Source organism: Musa acuminata, chromosome BXJ1-10 (genome assembly GCF_036884655.1).
Source record: "Musa acuminata AAA Group cultivar baxijiao chromosome BXJ1-10, Cavendish_Baxijiao_AAA, whole genome shotgun sequence".
In the NCBI taxonomy this organism is placed as follows: Eukaryota; Viridiplantae; Streptophyta; class Magnoliopsida; order Zingiberales; family Musaceae; genus Musa; species Musa acuminata.
In genome coordinates this window covers 26,967,548-26,983,782 of record NC_088336.1, presented here as the reverse complement: position 1 = coordinate 26,983,782, position 16,235 = coordinate 26,967,548, and the positions used below count along the sequence as shown (strand labels likewise).

General features: G+C 39.2%; 2 protein-coding genes across 2 annotated transcripts; both read left to right on the top strand.

Annotated features, from left to right (window-relative positions):
• The first annotated feature begins 4,593 nt into the window (after window positions 1-4,593).
• LOC135595017 (homeobox-leucine zipper protein ROC8-like) lies at window positions 4,594-8,326 on the top strand. Its single transcript, XM_065085520.1, has 10 exons — window positions 4,594-4,723; window positions 4,816-4,933; window positions 5,018-5,206; window positions 5,931-6,395; window positions 6,495-6,596; window positions 6,682-6,891; window positions 6,980-7,160; window positions 7,249-7,511; window positions 7,609-7,698; window positions 7,865-8,326. The coding sequence occupies exons 1-10, from the start codon at window positions 4,629-4,631 to the stop codon at window positions 8,240-8,242; spliced, it is 2,091 nt and encodes a 696-aa protein (XP_064941592.1). The 5' UTR covers window positions 4,594-4,628; the 3' UTR covers window positions 8,243-8,326.
• Window positions 8,327-10,310: 1,984 nt separating this feature from the next.
• Window positions 10,311-14,728, top strand: LOC103968534 (protein FAR1-RELATED SEQUENCE 5). The gene is made up of 2 exons (XM_009381785.2): window positions 10,311-10,464; window positions 11,978-14,728. The coding sequence occupies exon 2, from the start codon at window positions 11,982-11,984 to the stop codon at window positions 14,364-14,366; it is 2,385 nt and encodes a 794-aa protein (XP_009380060.2). The 5' UTR covers window positions 10,311-10,464; window positions 11,978-11,981; the 3' UTR covers window positions 14,367-14,728.
• The last annotated feature ends 1,507 nt before the right edge of the window (window positions 14,729-16,235 follow it).

Sequence of the window (16,235 nt, the reverse complement as noted above, 5' to 3'; positions counted from 1 at the left end):
AGAACAAATAAATGACTACGATCGATAGATATGATGAAATTGACGGTTCTGATGGCATCTTCCATCCATATCTAGTCTTATGCCTGCAAATAATAAAAGGAAAATAAATGCAGCATACGCAACCCTAAGCATCATCAATGGCCACAGTTGACCACAGACAACACGGAGACCATTGAATCCTAATAAAATGAACAACAACAGTGCGAATAGTGAGATTTCAATCACCAGAGATCGTCCTTCAAACAAATGCGACATAAACAACATGAAGATGAACAAGAATGAATCTTCATGTTGATTCTCGTCTATGATTAATTAATTTTCTCGAAATTAACATAACAAAATTTGATTGTTCAATCCGGAAGGTGATTCGGATCTTATCATAATATTTTTCTAAAGATATTATAAGTTGATTAAGAGCAAGAGCGTTAAATCTTCATGCTGAGATATAGTAATAAAGCCCCTTTAATGAATCGAGTTTCAAATTTTTAATCTAATATCAAATCTAAAGATAAATTAATTAGATTAAAGATGCGTATACCTCAAAGTTTAATATCTATGAGGATCAAAGTTAATGCTTCGATATAGTGATCCAAGATTATCATGATATTATTATGCATTTAACTATGTCAAATTCAAACATCTCAGAGTTATTTAATGATTTCTTGATTCAAATATTTTTTTTAATATGATACCTTAACAATATTGTATATCATTTTTTTCATATAAAGCAAAAAAAAAACACTGAGTTATCTGATACATCATTTTTTTAGAACCATCTCCAGCAAACTGTATCCATCCAAATTGGATATGAAAGCATAGAATTGCGAATGGAGAGAGAGAGAGAGAGAGAGAGAGAGAGAGAGTTGAGGTCACCCCATCAACAAATGGAATAACCCACAGGTACATTAGGTTTATCAATTAAGGTTAGACTGATGGATTTGATTTGAAGGATGCAGGTGAGCTACTTGGTCCCAATCGCCGCCCTCATAGTAATGGAAATGCCAGCTTGATGCATGCAGAACATGGTTGATTCAGGCTTGAGCTGGCTAGGGTTTCAGCAGCTGGGAACAGCTTCAACATCAGTACTGAACCCCACCCAGTTCATGCAAGCCTCGAGCCCCCACTTTGCCTGTCCTATCATGCAGTGTATAGTTCTGGTGGTGGCCATGTCTATGGTTGGAGAATGAAGTACACGAAGCAAAACTTTGGAAAGATGTCACACTATCAGGTGGGCCTCATGTCTATTTCCACTTCGTAAATCGAATCTTATGTTTCTTTCAATCTATAAAATTAAACTTGGATAAAGGAAAACTTTAATCCTAATTTAGTAAGTTATTTCGCTTCCGATGCAGATACTCAAATCAGATCCGACATCGACTCTATTAGAACCGGTGAATCAATTGATCCGATCACATGTTTAATAAAAATTAAAAATATTTTTTTATATTTTCTCGTAATAAAATAACTTAAATAGTTAACTAATTTCAATCACAATAGGAATGGTTTAATTTTATTTCTTTTTCATCCTTCTAATAAAACAAAAGAGACTGCACCTCATTTGCCTAATTTAGCATATATATATATAATGAAAAGAGAGAGTGAGGCGAAATGACATGAATGGTTTCGTAAGATAAACAGATTCATGAATGAATGAATTCCGGAGAGCTGTCAACCTTCTTTAGGAAAGGACGCAAGCAGTGCGTGCATGCATTGATTCTCCCCATTGCCCACAGTCTTATTAGTACAACATCCCATAAGATCTCACTTTGAACTGTGATTATTTATATTTATATGTTGTTTATCTCGATTTGTTAATCCTAATACTACACTGTGATGCATGCAATTCTTCTGAGTACATTATGTCATTCTTTTAATTACTTGGATACATTTAACACCTCACGTGGTTTGCATCTGTTTTTTTCATCACAATATTGTTTTTTTTTCTTTTTTTTGTTGATACAATATTTTTGGAAATATAGAAAGAGAAGCCTCGTGAGATGTCATGGCCAACAATTCCAATGTGCTTTGACTAAGTTCTTTTTTTTTTCAGATAATTTTAATCAGATAATTTTTTATTTGGATTATTGATGTGAAACATTCTAACTAGAAGTTGAAGTGTATTTCGTATAACAATTTCTAAAATTTTCTAATTTCATATATAAATCCGTCAAAATTAAGACACTTAACATATTAGATATTTCATTTGATTTAACAAACTAAAAATTAACGAAAATAGCCTCTTACATTAATACAAAATTGCACCAACTTTTTTCTTTTATCGCCAACTCATGAAGAAGAAATAAGAGACAAAAGTTTAAAGATATAAATAAGGAAAGATAGGGAGTAAAAGAAGAAGAAATAAAAGTAAATGAGAAGGGGTTAGCTCCAATATAGAAGAAAATTAACAGACCGAAGGTAAAAGGTAATGAGAGGGAAGATAAGGGAATCTATGATGAAAGCTATAAGCGATTAGATTGAATATACAAAAACGAAGAAGCTGAAAAGAAGAAGAAATTAAAGTTTATTAAGAAGATTTTAAAAAAAAATTGAACTGGATACAGCTAGAAGAAGATGGAAGATGAATTGGAGAAGAAAATGGTGGAGATGAGAGATTGAGGATTAAAGAGAGAAGAAGCTGAAAGTGCTAGATGAAAAATGAATTATGTCAAAAAAAAGTTTTTTTAAAAAATTATTCCAGAAGGTATTGTTTTTATTCTAAACAACAAAAATGCTCATAATTTACTGATAATACTAGGAGAGGTAGAAACATTGCTTAGAAATTAAATGTACTAGCGGTGCTATCACTAGGAGAAAAAGAGAGACTTCAGAAAATTTATAAAAAATAAAAATAAAAATATTTTACTTTAACTACGGATATTATTTTTTATTATTTTCGATAACGATGAAAGATCTATGTATCCGATCGTAAATAATTAAGATGTTATAGTTTGTCGTTATCGTTATAGTTGATTATTTTTTTCCAAAAGTTGAACTACATAAATGTCTACATTGTAATTTACTCTCTTGACTACTACATTTGAACTTATTAAGTTTGAGAATATATATGGATTACCGATATATCTAATTTGTCGTATCTACGAGAAAATTTTATATCGTTACTAAAGTCACGATAGCTTAGGTTTGCGTCTTACAGTTTGGAAAACCGTTATCCTACTTATCATTGAGAATTCCAAGGGATCAAATATGAAATTATATTATAGATTATATAATAATAATAAAATATACGATCAACTAAACAGTATCAAATTTAATATATATATATATATATGTATTAGAAGAAATGGTTCATCCCTCTATTTCTAGAATGGAAAGATCCATAAATCAGTATCCCAATATATATAGATAGAAATGTTCCAATGAGTATTTTGACACTTCATATGAAAGCCAATGATATCCTTGATTGTCATGTGGCTACCTTGAGCTACAATAGAAATGCTATTATGGACAAAAACTTTGGCCCTTCTTATGATGATACTTGAGTTTAAAGCCTGACAAGCTGCTCAATCATGAAAGGGATACACCCCCTTAGCAGGCATCAGTGTCACTGTAGTAGAGAGTAGCTTAGTCCAGGTATGTCCAGGAGCTGAATCCTTTCATACTGTATGCTTTGGGCTGGGCATCAAGAAGCATTGATGGTGGGGAAGGACCTCCCACCCCTGCATGGCTGTTTGATTTTGGTTAGAAGGAGAGGAGGAATCACATGATGGAAACACTGGCCTTTTCATTCAAGGTGCTAGCTAAGTCATCATAAATTGGAATCACCAACCATAACAGCTGAATCCGAATGGCGAGGTGCAATGCAACCATAAATGTGCTTTGCTTACCCTACACATGTTCCTGTTTGCAAGGATGGCTGGTGAGTTATGAGCACGCTGATGCTGCAGATGCCAAGTCCTTCCATGGTGTCTTCTTCGGATCACATCAATTTATTATCCTACCTACGTTAAGCCGAGTAGTACAATATCACTGTTTACACCGTGTTCTTTTTTACCTCCCAATTCTATTATATATGTGTATGTATCAGCTCGAAAGTACTTGAGCTTTGGAGAGGTAACAGCAGAGAGAGAGAGAGAGAGAGAGAGAGAGAGAGAGAGTTGCGTCCCGCTTCTCGTCTTCCTTCAAAGCTTTGCCGCTTCAGAGGAGGCGAAAGATGAGATAGAGTACGGGAAGAAGGCAATCCAAAACCATTTAACTCGCGTCCTTCGTCAGTATTTTCCCTCCGCAAAGGAACGAACGGTATAATTCGTAAAGTTGTGAGCTTTTAATACACAGAGAGAGAGAGAGAGAGAGAGAGAGAGAGAGAGAGAGAGAGAGAGAGAGAGACGGGAATGATCGCTGTGCGTTAATGAGGAGGTCAAGCGGACTGAACCTTTTGAGATTTCTTCCGCGCGCGTCGCCGGTTTCCTTATTCGGCTTCAGAGCCGAACCCAGATGAAATCGGAATAGAGAATGGCGAGCGAGTAAGCACGAACTGGCTCGGCCGGGTGCCACCTGTCAGCCTCGCTGGGATGGGTCCCAGTGCCATGGAGGCGCTGTAGCGAACGCTCCTGTCATTATAAATAGCGGCAAGGAGGAGAGGTGTTGTAGGAGAGGTTGGAATAGAGGGGATGGATTCGGTCGGTGAGCGAGATGTTTCTGAGGTCCAGAGAAGGAAGAAGCGTTTCTACCGGCACACATCCCAGCAGATTCAGGAGCTCGAAGCGTACGCTCTCGATCTCTTTTTGCATTGTTTTCTCCTCTGATCTGGCTGCTTTTTCGTGGCCTGCATCGGTTGAATGCTTTTGGGTTGGTCAGGATGTTTAAGGTGTGTCCACACCCGGACGAGAAGCAACGGATGAAGCTGAGCCGAGATCTGGGGCTGGAGCCCCGGCAGATCAAGTTCTGGTTCCAGAACAGGAGGACCCTGATGAAGGCAACCTTTCCATTCCCCTTCTTCTCCATGATTTTACAGTGGGGTGATCTTTCTCGTTGATCAAATCTTGATCTTTCTTTGCAGACACAGCACGAGAGGTCGGACAACTGCTCACTGCGGGCTGAGAACGACAAGATACGGTGCGAGAACATCACCATGGAAGAGGCTCTCAAGAGAGCCGTCTGCTTGTCCTGCGGCGCCGGCCCGCCCCCCGACAACCCCTTCTTCGACGAGCAGAAGCTGCGGATGGAGAATACACGCCTGAAGGAAGAGGTACTTGAGCTGCTGCCTTACGATGGGATCTTGTCATCGCATGTTCCTGTGTAGACTTTGGCTTTCGAAAGTCGCAGTCGAGTAATCCTTCGTCTGATAGTAAATTTTAGATTAAGATAAGCTCTACTTCGATGTTAAATTCATATTTATTTATTTTAATGAACTCAATTTTGTTAATTAATGCTAGGATGAAAGAACTATGAGGGTAATGAAATATTAGCATAAATCACCTTTCTTTGCTCTTGGGATTAATGAGGTCGAATTATTAACTACTTTGATTATAGTTTTTCACTGTCATTTAATGTCTCCGACATTTAACATCAGAATCCTTCCACCGCTTATTCGCATAAAACTTGTTTTGCTTCATGTAATTAAAGGGAGAGGTTATGCTAATGTGATTAATTTGGTCTCCCTGTGACGGAAACTATCGCAGCATTTCATCTAACTACAAACCAACGCGTGATCTGTACTCGAGCCACTGTTGGTTTTGATTAGAACTCTGACACGTTCATTAATTTCTCTTTATTCCCAAAAGAAACATTATTTTGGGTTAAACCGGGATCTAATATTCTTCGCATTGCTTGGCAAATTCCAAACTATTCAGGTTTTTCTTTTCTTTTTCATGTGAATTATTTTATTTGTTTATCCTATCCTGGAATTGTTAGATACACACACACACACACGTAAAGGGAATGAAAATTTTGATGCTAATGTCCTGCTGCAGGTAGATCGCCTCTCAGAAATTGCATCGAGGTACTTAGGCAGGCCTATCACTCAACTTCCTTCGAGTCAGCGACTATCGGTCTCACAATCTGAAGTGTCCGTAGGAACCTACTATAATCCAGGGATTAGCTCTTCCCTTGATCTCGGCCTCTTGTGCCAGAGTTCCTCTTCTGTTTTATCGAACCCTTCTCCCACAACTATTTCTGATCTCGAGAAACCTATTATGATGGACATGGCCTCTGCTGCCTTGGAGGAAGTGGTCAAGTTGATTCAGACCAATGAACCCCTCTGGCTGAAGTCAGCAAGTATGGGGACAGAGGTCCTTCAATCTGAAACCTACGAGAGGATCTTTCAGAGACCGAGTCAGCAGCAGTTCAAGTTCTCAGATACGCGAACCGAGGCATCGAGGGGCTCAGCTTTAGTGATCATGGACGCAGCCACACTGGTTGATATGTTCATGGATTCTGTAAGCATTAGCCTTGCTTTAAATGACTACTTTTTTTTTTTTTTTTTCTTCTTCTTCCTTTATCATGTTTCGATCGCGTCGGATTCGGTTTAATCGCAGAGCAAGTGGATGGAGTTATTTCCGACCATAGTTTCCAATTCAAGGACCATCGATGTTCTTGCTTCTGGAACGTCAGGAACGAGGAGCGGATCTCTACTATTGGTAATGATATGTTCTTCTGTACCTTCGATCGATACAAAGCTACTGATTTTTCTCGTCTATATTGATCTAACCCAAAGGTACGTAGATGTATGAGGAACTGCAGGTTCTGTCGCCGGTTGTTCCTACACGGCATTTCTGCTTCCTACGATATTGTCAGCAAATCGATCCTTGTTTATGGGTGATAGCTGATGTTTCGGTCAACTATCCTATGGACAGTCGTCATCTCCCTTCTCCCCTGTCGTGCAAGCTTCCATCTGGCTGCTTGATTGAGGCTATGCCCAATGGATACTCTAAGGTGATCGGTATCCAATTCTGTAGATGATACTCTCGACATTGCTGTATCTTATTTAGTTAACAGGATGTTCTTGGTATCTTCGATGTAGGTAAGTTGGGTCGAGCACGTACAGTTCCAAGAGAAGAACACAATCCATCGACTCTTCCGAGATCTAGTAAACAGTGGAACTTCTTTTGGCTCAAATCGATGGCTCACCACTCTACAGAGAATGTCTCAGAGGTTTGCGTGCCTGATGTCAGCTGGACTTTCTACCAGGGACATTGCAGGAGGTAATGGCTAACCGCTTGAAATGCATGGAAGCACTTTGACCGACTGGTTTATACGCTATTTGACTGTGAATTCAACTGTGGGTCTCAGCGGTTCCCTCGGTCGAAGCTAAGAAGAGCATGATGAAGCTTGCCCACAGATTGGTGATGGACTTCTGTGCCAGTTTTAGTGCTTCTGTGGGGAATAAATGGACCATGCTGTCCGGGATAAATGATGATCTCCGAGTCACTCTTCACAGAACAGATTCCTCCCTGCCTCATGGTGTTGTCCTCAGTGCAGCTACATCAATATGGCTACCATTGCCCAGGGACAGAGTCTTTAGTTTCTTGAAGGATGAACAAAACCGACCTCAGGTCGCTCTGCAACTTCATGAGACATCGATCGTAGCTTGTCTCTCTTGTAATCAATCACTTATGACATCTAACTTGCTGTTTATATGATTGCTTTCAGTGGGACGTGTTCTCGATCGGAAACAATCTGCAAAAGGTTGCTCACATTACAAACGGTTCAGATCAAGGAAACGCAATCTCTATCCTTCGTGTAAGTTCTTAATCGTCTCCTTTCCTTATAGATATCAGGTAGTGTGTCATCACATTACGGAAATCATTCATTACTGTTCTTCTTCTTCAATTTGCATCAAGCGTGAATTACTTCATTTCAGTTATCATCACTTTGATAGTTTTCTTTGTTTGATGGTGAACAACAGGGATTAAACTACACTCACAACATGTTGATACTCCAAGAGAGCTGCACTGATGCATCTGGCTCGGTCGTGGTGTATTCTCCTATTGATCTACCGGCCATGAACACTATCATGAGTGGTGAGGATCCATCCTACATACACATCTTGCCGTCGGGCTTCACCATACTACCTGATGGCAGATTCGGTGTGGGAGGAGGAGCTTCAACCAGCTCTTGTCCAACGGGAAGGCCTTCAGGGTCGCTGGTTACTGTTGCATTCCAAATGCTGATGAGCAGCTCTCCAGGTGCTAAACTGAGCTTCGAGTCAATAGCCACAGTGAACAACTCGATAAGCAATACGATTCATCAAATAAAGGCTGCCTTGAGCTGCCCCAGCGTCTAATAATCTGAAGACCATTAAGATCTCCCTCCTCTCTCTAAAATTTCCAGTGGCTGCTTCAAGTTTTGATGAGATGGGGAGGGCATCTTGTTGTCGCATTCGGAAGAAGATTAAAGCGGTCTTGTTTTGTTGGTTGGTCGTCAATACTTCCGTCAGCATGGAAGCTGCTGCTGCTGCTGTAAGTCTCGGGACAACTCCGGTCTTCGTGTCAAATAAACCAATCAAGTGCTTACATTTAGAAGCTAAGCACTTGAAGGAGTCAAGAACGCACCATACCTTCTCCCTCTTCCTCTGTTGTCAAAGCTGTAGGCTTTTTCTTTTCCTGTGTTCCATCTTTTCCATTCTTCGTGCAGCAAGAGGGTGTAGGTTCGGGTATTGACTTCTGTCCCCTGAACTTTCATGTATCAATAAGCAAACCTTCTCCAAACTGACTTGCTCCGAAATTGAGAAGCATTTCCACATCTCAAATCTTTGGCACGATGAGCAGGAAACAGCAGATGCAGATGCCGCACCCGGAAATTGATCGGGAGCTTCGGGTGACAAGATGGTGTTGATGCTGCAGAAAATCAATAAAGTCCCTGACAGACATATACTTGATGTGGGACATCAAACATAACTCTGCATTGGTTCTTCTTCATGATGCCACTTCCAGATGCGGTTTTCTAATGCATTAAAACGAAAAGTAAATATGCTATACCTACTCGGTCAGCTTTGATCCTCTGGTGTTGTTCCTACCAAGAACTGTCTACTTGCTAGACAAATTAACCTGTCGCTCGTGGCCTCAGCACTATTTCAGCCAACTAGAGCTTTTAATCCTCTCTGCAACCATCCTTCTTCATCCCTCTCCATGTTCATTCATCAGAAGCTTTTTATAATTAATCTTCTCCCTCCCCCCCCCCACCTCCTCTCTCTCAAGTAACATAAACTAAGTTAATATCATTTATGATAGCTACAGGGATCTTTCATTTTCAACGAATTATAAGAAAATATCTTAGTCTTGAGAAATTTTCGCGAAATGCCCTAATTCTTAAAAATTATCAAAGTATTTTTTCATGAATAATAATTTTGCCCTTATGCTTCAATTCTGGGCTCCATTGTTAATAGTCAAGCCTTAGCCAATTGTACTACGGGTGAGAGTGAGATGGGACAAGCTCGACAAAGGCCAATGTGGTTTCACAAAGATAAGAGCAAGTTCAATGAGAGTTAGCAGGATTCATAAAGACAAAAATGGCTCCAACATATAAATGAAAGGGGAGGTAGGGTAACAATGTTGGTTGTCCATGATATGGGCAAGGACGCTAAAGGCAATGCACTAGTTCAATAGGGGCAATGCAGGCAAGCAAGAGCGATAACGCTGGCTACTTATATTGCGAGCGAGAACGATGAAAGCAAAACACACAATAAGGCAAGGACAAGTTCAATGAGGATTAACGAGATTCATACAGACAAAAGTAGCTTCAACGAGTAGACGAGAGGGGAGATAGGGTAATAGTATTGGCTGTCTATAATGTGGGTGAAGACGCTAAAGGTAAGGCATTGGTTCAATAGGGGCAATACAAGAAGGTGAGGGCGATAATGCTAGCTGCTTACATCGCAAGCAAGAACGATGAGGACAAAACACACAAGAAAGGATCGAATAAAAATCAATAGAAATAAGGATGGTATAGGGAGGCAAGAGCGTGGATAGAGATGATGATATATTTAATAAAGATATGTGTACAAGAGTGGTAAAAAATTTTGGAAATGGGTGCTTCAAAATTTCTCAAAATTTGAGATTTTGTTCGAAAATTTGCTCATTAATTTTTCGCTTAATTTATTTTGAGATAATATTTATCAAAAATGGATGTCCAAATCAGAATCGGGCTGGGTTCGAGTACCTAAATGGGCTCGAGATGATTCGTTGGAGCCATGTACGAGTATTAACCGGTCTGACGCCCGAGCCGCGTTATCGAGCCGGCTGTCTAGGTCCGGTTTGGGCTGGGCAAGGCCACTGGTTGCAGCGCGATGGACCGGTTCATTGAAGCGACCGATAATAAATTAGGCGTGGTTTCGTTCGGGTTCGGAACAGAAGTTGCGGTAGCGGCCGATGGAGTTCGGGATCTTAAGTTTGTAGTTGGCTAGGGCTCCTCCTGCACTCGCCTGCACCTCTCGCCGGCCCCGGCAACGGCGGCGCGTGGATCTCCGGCGGCCCCCTCGGCCTCCGCGGTTCATAGTTTGTCCTGCCGGTACGCCCACCTCCTTCCCCCCTTTCTCTATCTCTAACGATCGTCTTGCCGTGCAACTTCTTTATGTGAGGCTGGGGTGTCGCCGAGGTAGAGAATGGAGAGGGTGAGTGGAAGATTCGGGAGGGGATGTTACCACGATTTCTCTGGCATCATCTCTTGCTTTTCCACTCTAATCCGCGTCAGTATGAATCTTTTTTGTTTCTTTACCATTGAAATGTTTTCTTTTGTTGTTTGTTTCTTCGTTTGAAGGGGAAGCGGTTCTTCTCGTACTAGTTGAATCTTTTTACCGACACATATCACCGATTTTTTTTTCTTTTTTCCTCTAATGTTTCTCATGTTCTATATGGGTGCTGAATTTCGTAGTTCTCGCTAAAGGTTGATATCATTGACGGCCTCAGCAACCTATCAGGAAAGAAAAAGACACAGTGTTCATCCAAGCATAAGCAAAACAATTATTTTTATCTCATGTTGAAATGGGTCCTTAATATGTTCAACTATCATTTGGGCATCATTTTCTGTGTATTTTGTTAACTATAGAGAAAGTATCTTCTCTAATATATTATTATCCGATTTATGTATTATGTTTATATTCCCTGCAAACACACCCAATCAGTAATCTATAGACATTCTAAGTAGTTAGGAGGATATATAAAGTGCCAGGTATTCACAGGGAATGACTGGTGATGTAGATTAGTGAAACCTCTGAATGGTTGGATCAGGGATTTTTATGATGACGGTTGGCCTTGTTAAATGCTCTTTCATGGAGTTTTGGTTACCATTTTGCATCTCTCGGCAACATGTCTTCCGAGATGTGCGAGGCTTATATGTTTCTCGGTTTCTGAAGTGGCTTATGTCAATTGTGAACTGTCCAGGTCTGTGCAGTTCCTTTGATTATGGATGAATATTTTGTTGGCTCCTAAGTAATAGCCCGGGATAAGGTCATCAAAGTGAAAGCTGTGGACAATTTTTTTCTTGGTAAACTATAAGCATCTGGAGGTTTTTTTTTTCATTTTTCCAGAGTTGTTATAGTTCATTTGTACATTGGGATTAATTTGGGAGGCAATAATCAATTTATACATCAGTTAGTTTGACACACAAATTCTGTGTGTGGACATGTTTATCTTCTATTGTGCCAATGCATTTTTTAGTGTTCGCATCGACATTGACTACCTTTTATCCACTGATTCCTTCAAAGGTTAATACCATTTTGCATCAGTTTTGCAACATATTCAATATTGCACATGTATTATCATTACCTGTCTCACTCTTCATAGTTATTGACCAATTGAATTATCGTTATCAATATTGCACATGTATTATCGTTATCAATTGCATGTTGCTATTTTTCATAGTTATTGACCAAGAAGGAACAAAATGGGTGGATAAATAACATGTGGACTTTTTGCTCTTTATTGTCTTATCTATGAAATCTTGGTAGCTGGTTCCCTTCTTTGTTATTCTGGTCGAAGTTGTGTTGATTGCTATAAATTTTTTCGGTATGATAATTTTTCAGGTCCATGGAGACTACCTCAAGTGAGGATGAGGAATCACTTAAAGATAACAATGTGGACCTCAATGATGACAACATTGAACATCACATGGCATTTGATGTCAGCAATCAGTTGGCTGATGCAGGGAATCTCTTTTCCTCCCATCAACAGAACTCAGAGAATTCTGAGCCTTTTGTTGGTATGGAATTCGAATCAGAGGAGTCTGCAAAGTTGTTCTATATGGCATATGCTAGTCGTGTGGGGTTCTCTGTACGTATCAGCAAGTCTCGGCGTTCAAGAAATGATGAGTCCATCATTATGCGACGATTCGTGTGTTCCAAAGAGGGCTTCCATTTAAGAAAAGGGAAATTTGATGATGGTAAGAAGAAGAGAAAGCGTGCAACTATTAGAGAAGGTTGCAATGCTATGATTGAAGTAATACAAAAATACTATGGCAGATGGGTGGTTACTAAGCTTGTGAAGGAGCACAATCATGTGGTGGCAGCACCCAGTAGGGTCCTTTATGTTGCACCAGAGGCATATGGTAATGCAGATCCTTACCTGGGCATGGAGTTCCCATCACATGAAGCTGCACAGACATTCTATTATGCCTATGCTAGTCGTGTTGGATTTGATGTCCGAATCAGACTATCTCGTCGCTCAACAAGGGATGAAACCTTTGTTATGCGTCGTTTCGTGTGTACTAAAGAGGGTTTTACTCCACATGAAGACAGTTATGATGAGAGCAAGAAAAAGAGAAACCAGACTCCTACAAGAGAAGGTTGCAAGGCCATGTTTGAGGTAATTAAAAAAGATTATGGTAAATGGATTGTTTCAAAGCTTATTTTGGAGCACACTCATGATCTGGCAGTTGCACCAAGCAAAGTGCATTATATCCAATCCGATAGTGAAGTAGTCGTCCTTGCTAAAAGTGGTGCACTTAATCGTGAAAAGTCAGTAACTCCTAATACAAAAACACATCTTGGAAAATTTGGGGACTTAAGCAATATTCCCTCAAGTGACAGTGACTTTATGACTGAGGCAAGAGACATAAGCCCGACTGTCTTTGGTTTGGAAGACACTCAAAGTCTTTTGGAGTATTTCAAAAGGACGCAAGCTGAAAATCCCACATTCTACTATGCGTTTCAAGTTGACAAAAACAATTGTCTGTCCCATGCATTCTGGGCTGATGCAAAAGCTAAGATGGCCTACTATTGTTTTGGTGATGCTGTGACAGTTGACACATCATTTAAGGAGAATAAGAACATGGTTCCATTTGTTATGTTCACCGGTGTGAATCATCATTTGCAGTCTGTAAATTTTGGATTCGCCTTGCTTACTGATGAATCAGAAGCTTCATTTGTTTGGCTTCTGGAAAACTGGATCATAGCAATGTGTGGGCGCCATCCAGTTTCTCTTAGCACTGACTATCATGAGGCTATTGGATCAGCGATTTCTAGGGTGTTCCCTGAGACACGTCACAGATTTTGCAAACGGCATGTATTAAATAAATGCAATGAAAGATTGTCCGATGTTTATGTGACACGTAATACTTTCAAACAGGAGTTTGAAAAGTGTTTAGATAAGTCTGAAACAACTGATATATTTGAGTCGAATTGGATGGTTATCCTTGAGAAGTATGACCTTGGTGATAACTCATGGCTAAAATTTTTGTTTAGCATTAGACAAAAATGGGTCCCTGTTTATCTGAAAGATGCATTTACAGCAGAAATTTCAGCAAGTCAAAAACCTGAAAGCCTGATCAGTTTTTTTGAGAAGTACTTCAATACAAAAACATCTTTGTTAGTGCTTGCTTCTTTGCTTGAACAAGCAATGACAGGTTGGTATGAAAGGGAGGCCTTAGAAGATTTAGCTACATCTTATACCCGACCAATTTTGAGAACTCCATCCAACATGTTGAAACAAGTAGCAGACATATATACACGAACAATATTCGATGTATTTCAGGAGGAATTTGTTGAATCACTAGGTTATTTTGTCGAGAAAATTGAGGATGGCTTAGTTAGCAAGTATAGTGTTACGAAAGATGAGGATGTCTCTACAACATTTATTGTGACTTATGATTTCTCAAACAAAAGAACAAATTGTAGCTGCTGCAAGTTTGAGACAGCTGGTATCTTGTGTAGGCATATATTGAGGGTCTTTTTAACAGTTGATGTTCGTGCACTTCCAGACTGTTACATATTGAAGAGGTGGACAAAAGATGCCAAGAATGGCTTTGTATTGGACGAGTGTGTTCGGTACAATGAACTTTATCGTGATGCTGTGAAATATGCAAAGGAGGGTTCAACCTCTGAAGACGTTTATACAGTAGCAAAGAGTGCACTTCAGATAGGTTTCACCCAGGTATTGGCTGCAAAGAAGAGTATTGTCAGTCAATGTACAATGTGAGGAGGGCTGTCTTCTAGTCATGAAGTGGAGCCATATGAAACTGCTGCAGCCCTGGCATACTTGTATTATTAGGTCTAGAATTTTAATTTGAAGTTATTTATCTAATTTTGCTTTCTCTGATCTTTTATCTCTTCCTTAGCCTATTTCCTTACAGATGCCTGTACATAACCTGTTTCTAGAAGTACTGATATTTGTCTCTGAAACCATCCCTGTTTTCCTTTTTCCATTTGTTTCTTTTGTTCAGAAGGAAGTGCTGATCTTTAAATTGACTTTCTTTTTAAATTGTGCATTATCAGCAATATTTGTATATTATTTTATTCCTTAATGTCTATTAGCAAGAAATTATAGCCTTGTTTTCTTCATATGTTATCTGTTTCGTGATGTAACTGCTGCTTGAGAATCTAGTGTTATAATACTTCATGACAAAGGACAAGAGTCATTATATCTAATAATATGATCTAAAGGTTCTTTTAAGCAAGAGATCAAGGACAGAAGAATTCATGTTGCTGCACACAAGTAAACAAAAAAAAAGAAAGAAAAGGGAAGAGAAGGGAAGGGGAGGGGGTGGGGGGGTGGGGGGTTTGGGCGCGGGCACGGGCACGGGGCATACTCAGTGCATGATGTTCCCACCAATGTGGGGTCTGGGTGAGCGTCCTTATCGTTGATGTGCACAAACAGTTGAGAAATATGACTTGTTGCTATTGCAGACCATGTAAGAAGCAGTAGTCACATTACTTTGAATATTCAAGAGACCTGGGATTTTTTTTTTTATTTTTACATTCATTTGATTGCTACAAGTGATTTGCTCTCTCTCTGTACTTCTAATTTGATTGGCAAACAATGTAATTTGTTCATATCCCATGAAGCAAGCCAGTTTAGAACTGCTAAATAATCTCCATATATTTTTTAGCTTGGTTCCCCGTTCCCCAACCTCTGTTCATTTTTACTTGGAATCTGGATTAAACTCCCTGCAACATTTGGAGCATTTTCTTATTAGTGTTCACCTTAAGTTTTCTGCTAAATTATTGCACTTTATTTTAACCTGGACTTTTAAGGATCCTCAATAATGTTTTTGTCTTGTTGAAAAAGAGACTGTAATTTTTCATTTTTTGTGCTAGCTTTTTGGCTTGGTCAAAGAATCATAATGTAATAATTTATAGTCATGTGTTTTTTATTATAAGTTGAATTGTAGCAGATATAAGATCTTAAATTAAAAGGGACAACAATTGTTATTTGCAACTGTATGAATATTAACATGCTTCTAATGAAAATTAGGTGTTAATTATATTTATACTTAAGTTGCTTGGAAATTGATGGTACTAATTGACTTTTTCATTATTCTTAATAGAAAAGCATTTTAGGCTTGGGGTTCTCTGTTTTAATATCTTTGTAGTTTGGAAATGGAACCTGCAGCTTGGATGTTTCTATTTCGCATGGTAATCGACTTGGAAATAATGTAAGAAGTTGATCAATTATTCCTTGGAGCCTGCTCAACTAAAATGCTATACAGGAACCCAATTTTCATGAAAATATCTTATGTTATGTTGGCATTTTAAGTTTTGATTATATCTTGCCACAGTTTAATGCATCCAGGATATCAAGTGACTTTTGTTTCATCTTTCTATTATGGAAAGACATCCATGTGTTGCGTGAAGAAGATGATCAGAACCTGGAGCCATCATGTTTGCTTAATATGATATTCTTGTGAGGATTTTCTGTTTTCAATTGTAGACTGATGCTTTACCAAAGCCACAAGTACAGCTATAGATTGTTCTTGCATAAACAACAAATGATATGTAGGTAAGTTTTCTTTTTTTCGGATTTATTGGGAAGGCATGTGACATTTTTAAAGATAAAGCTACCTGTAAG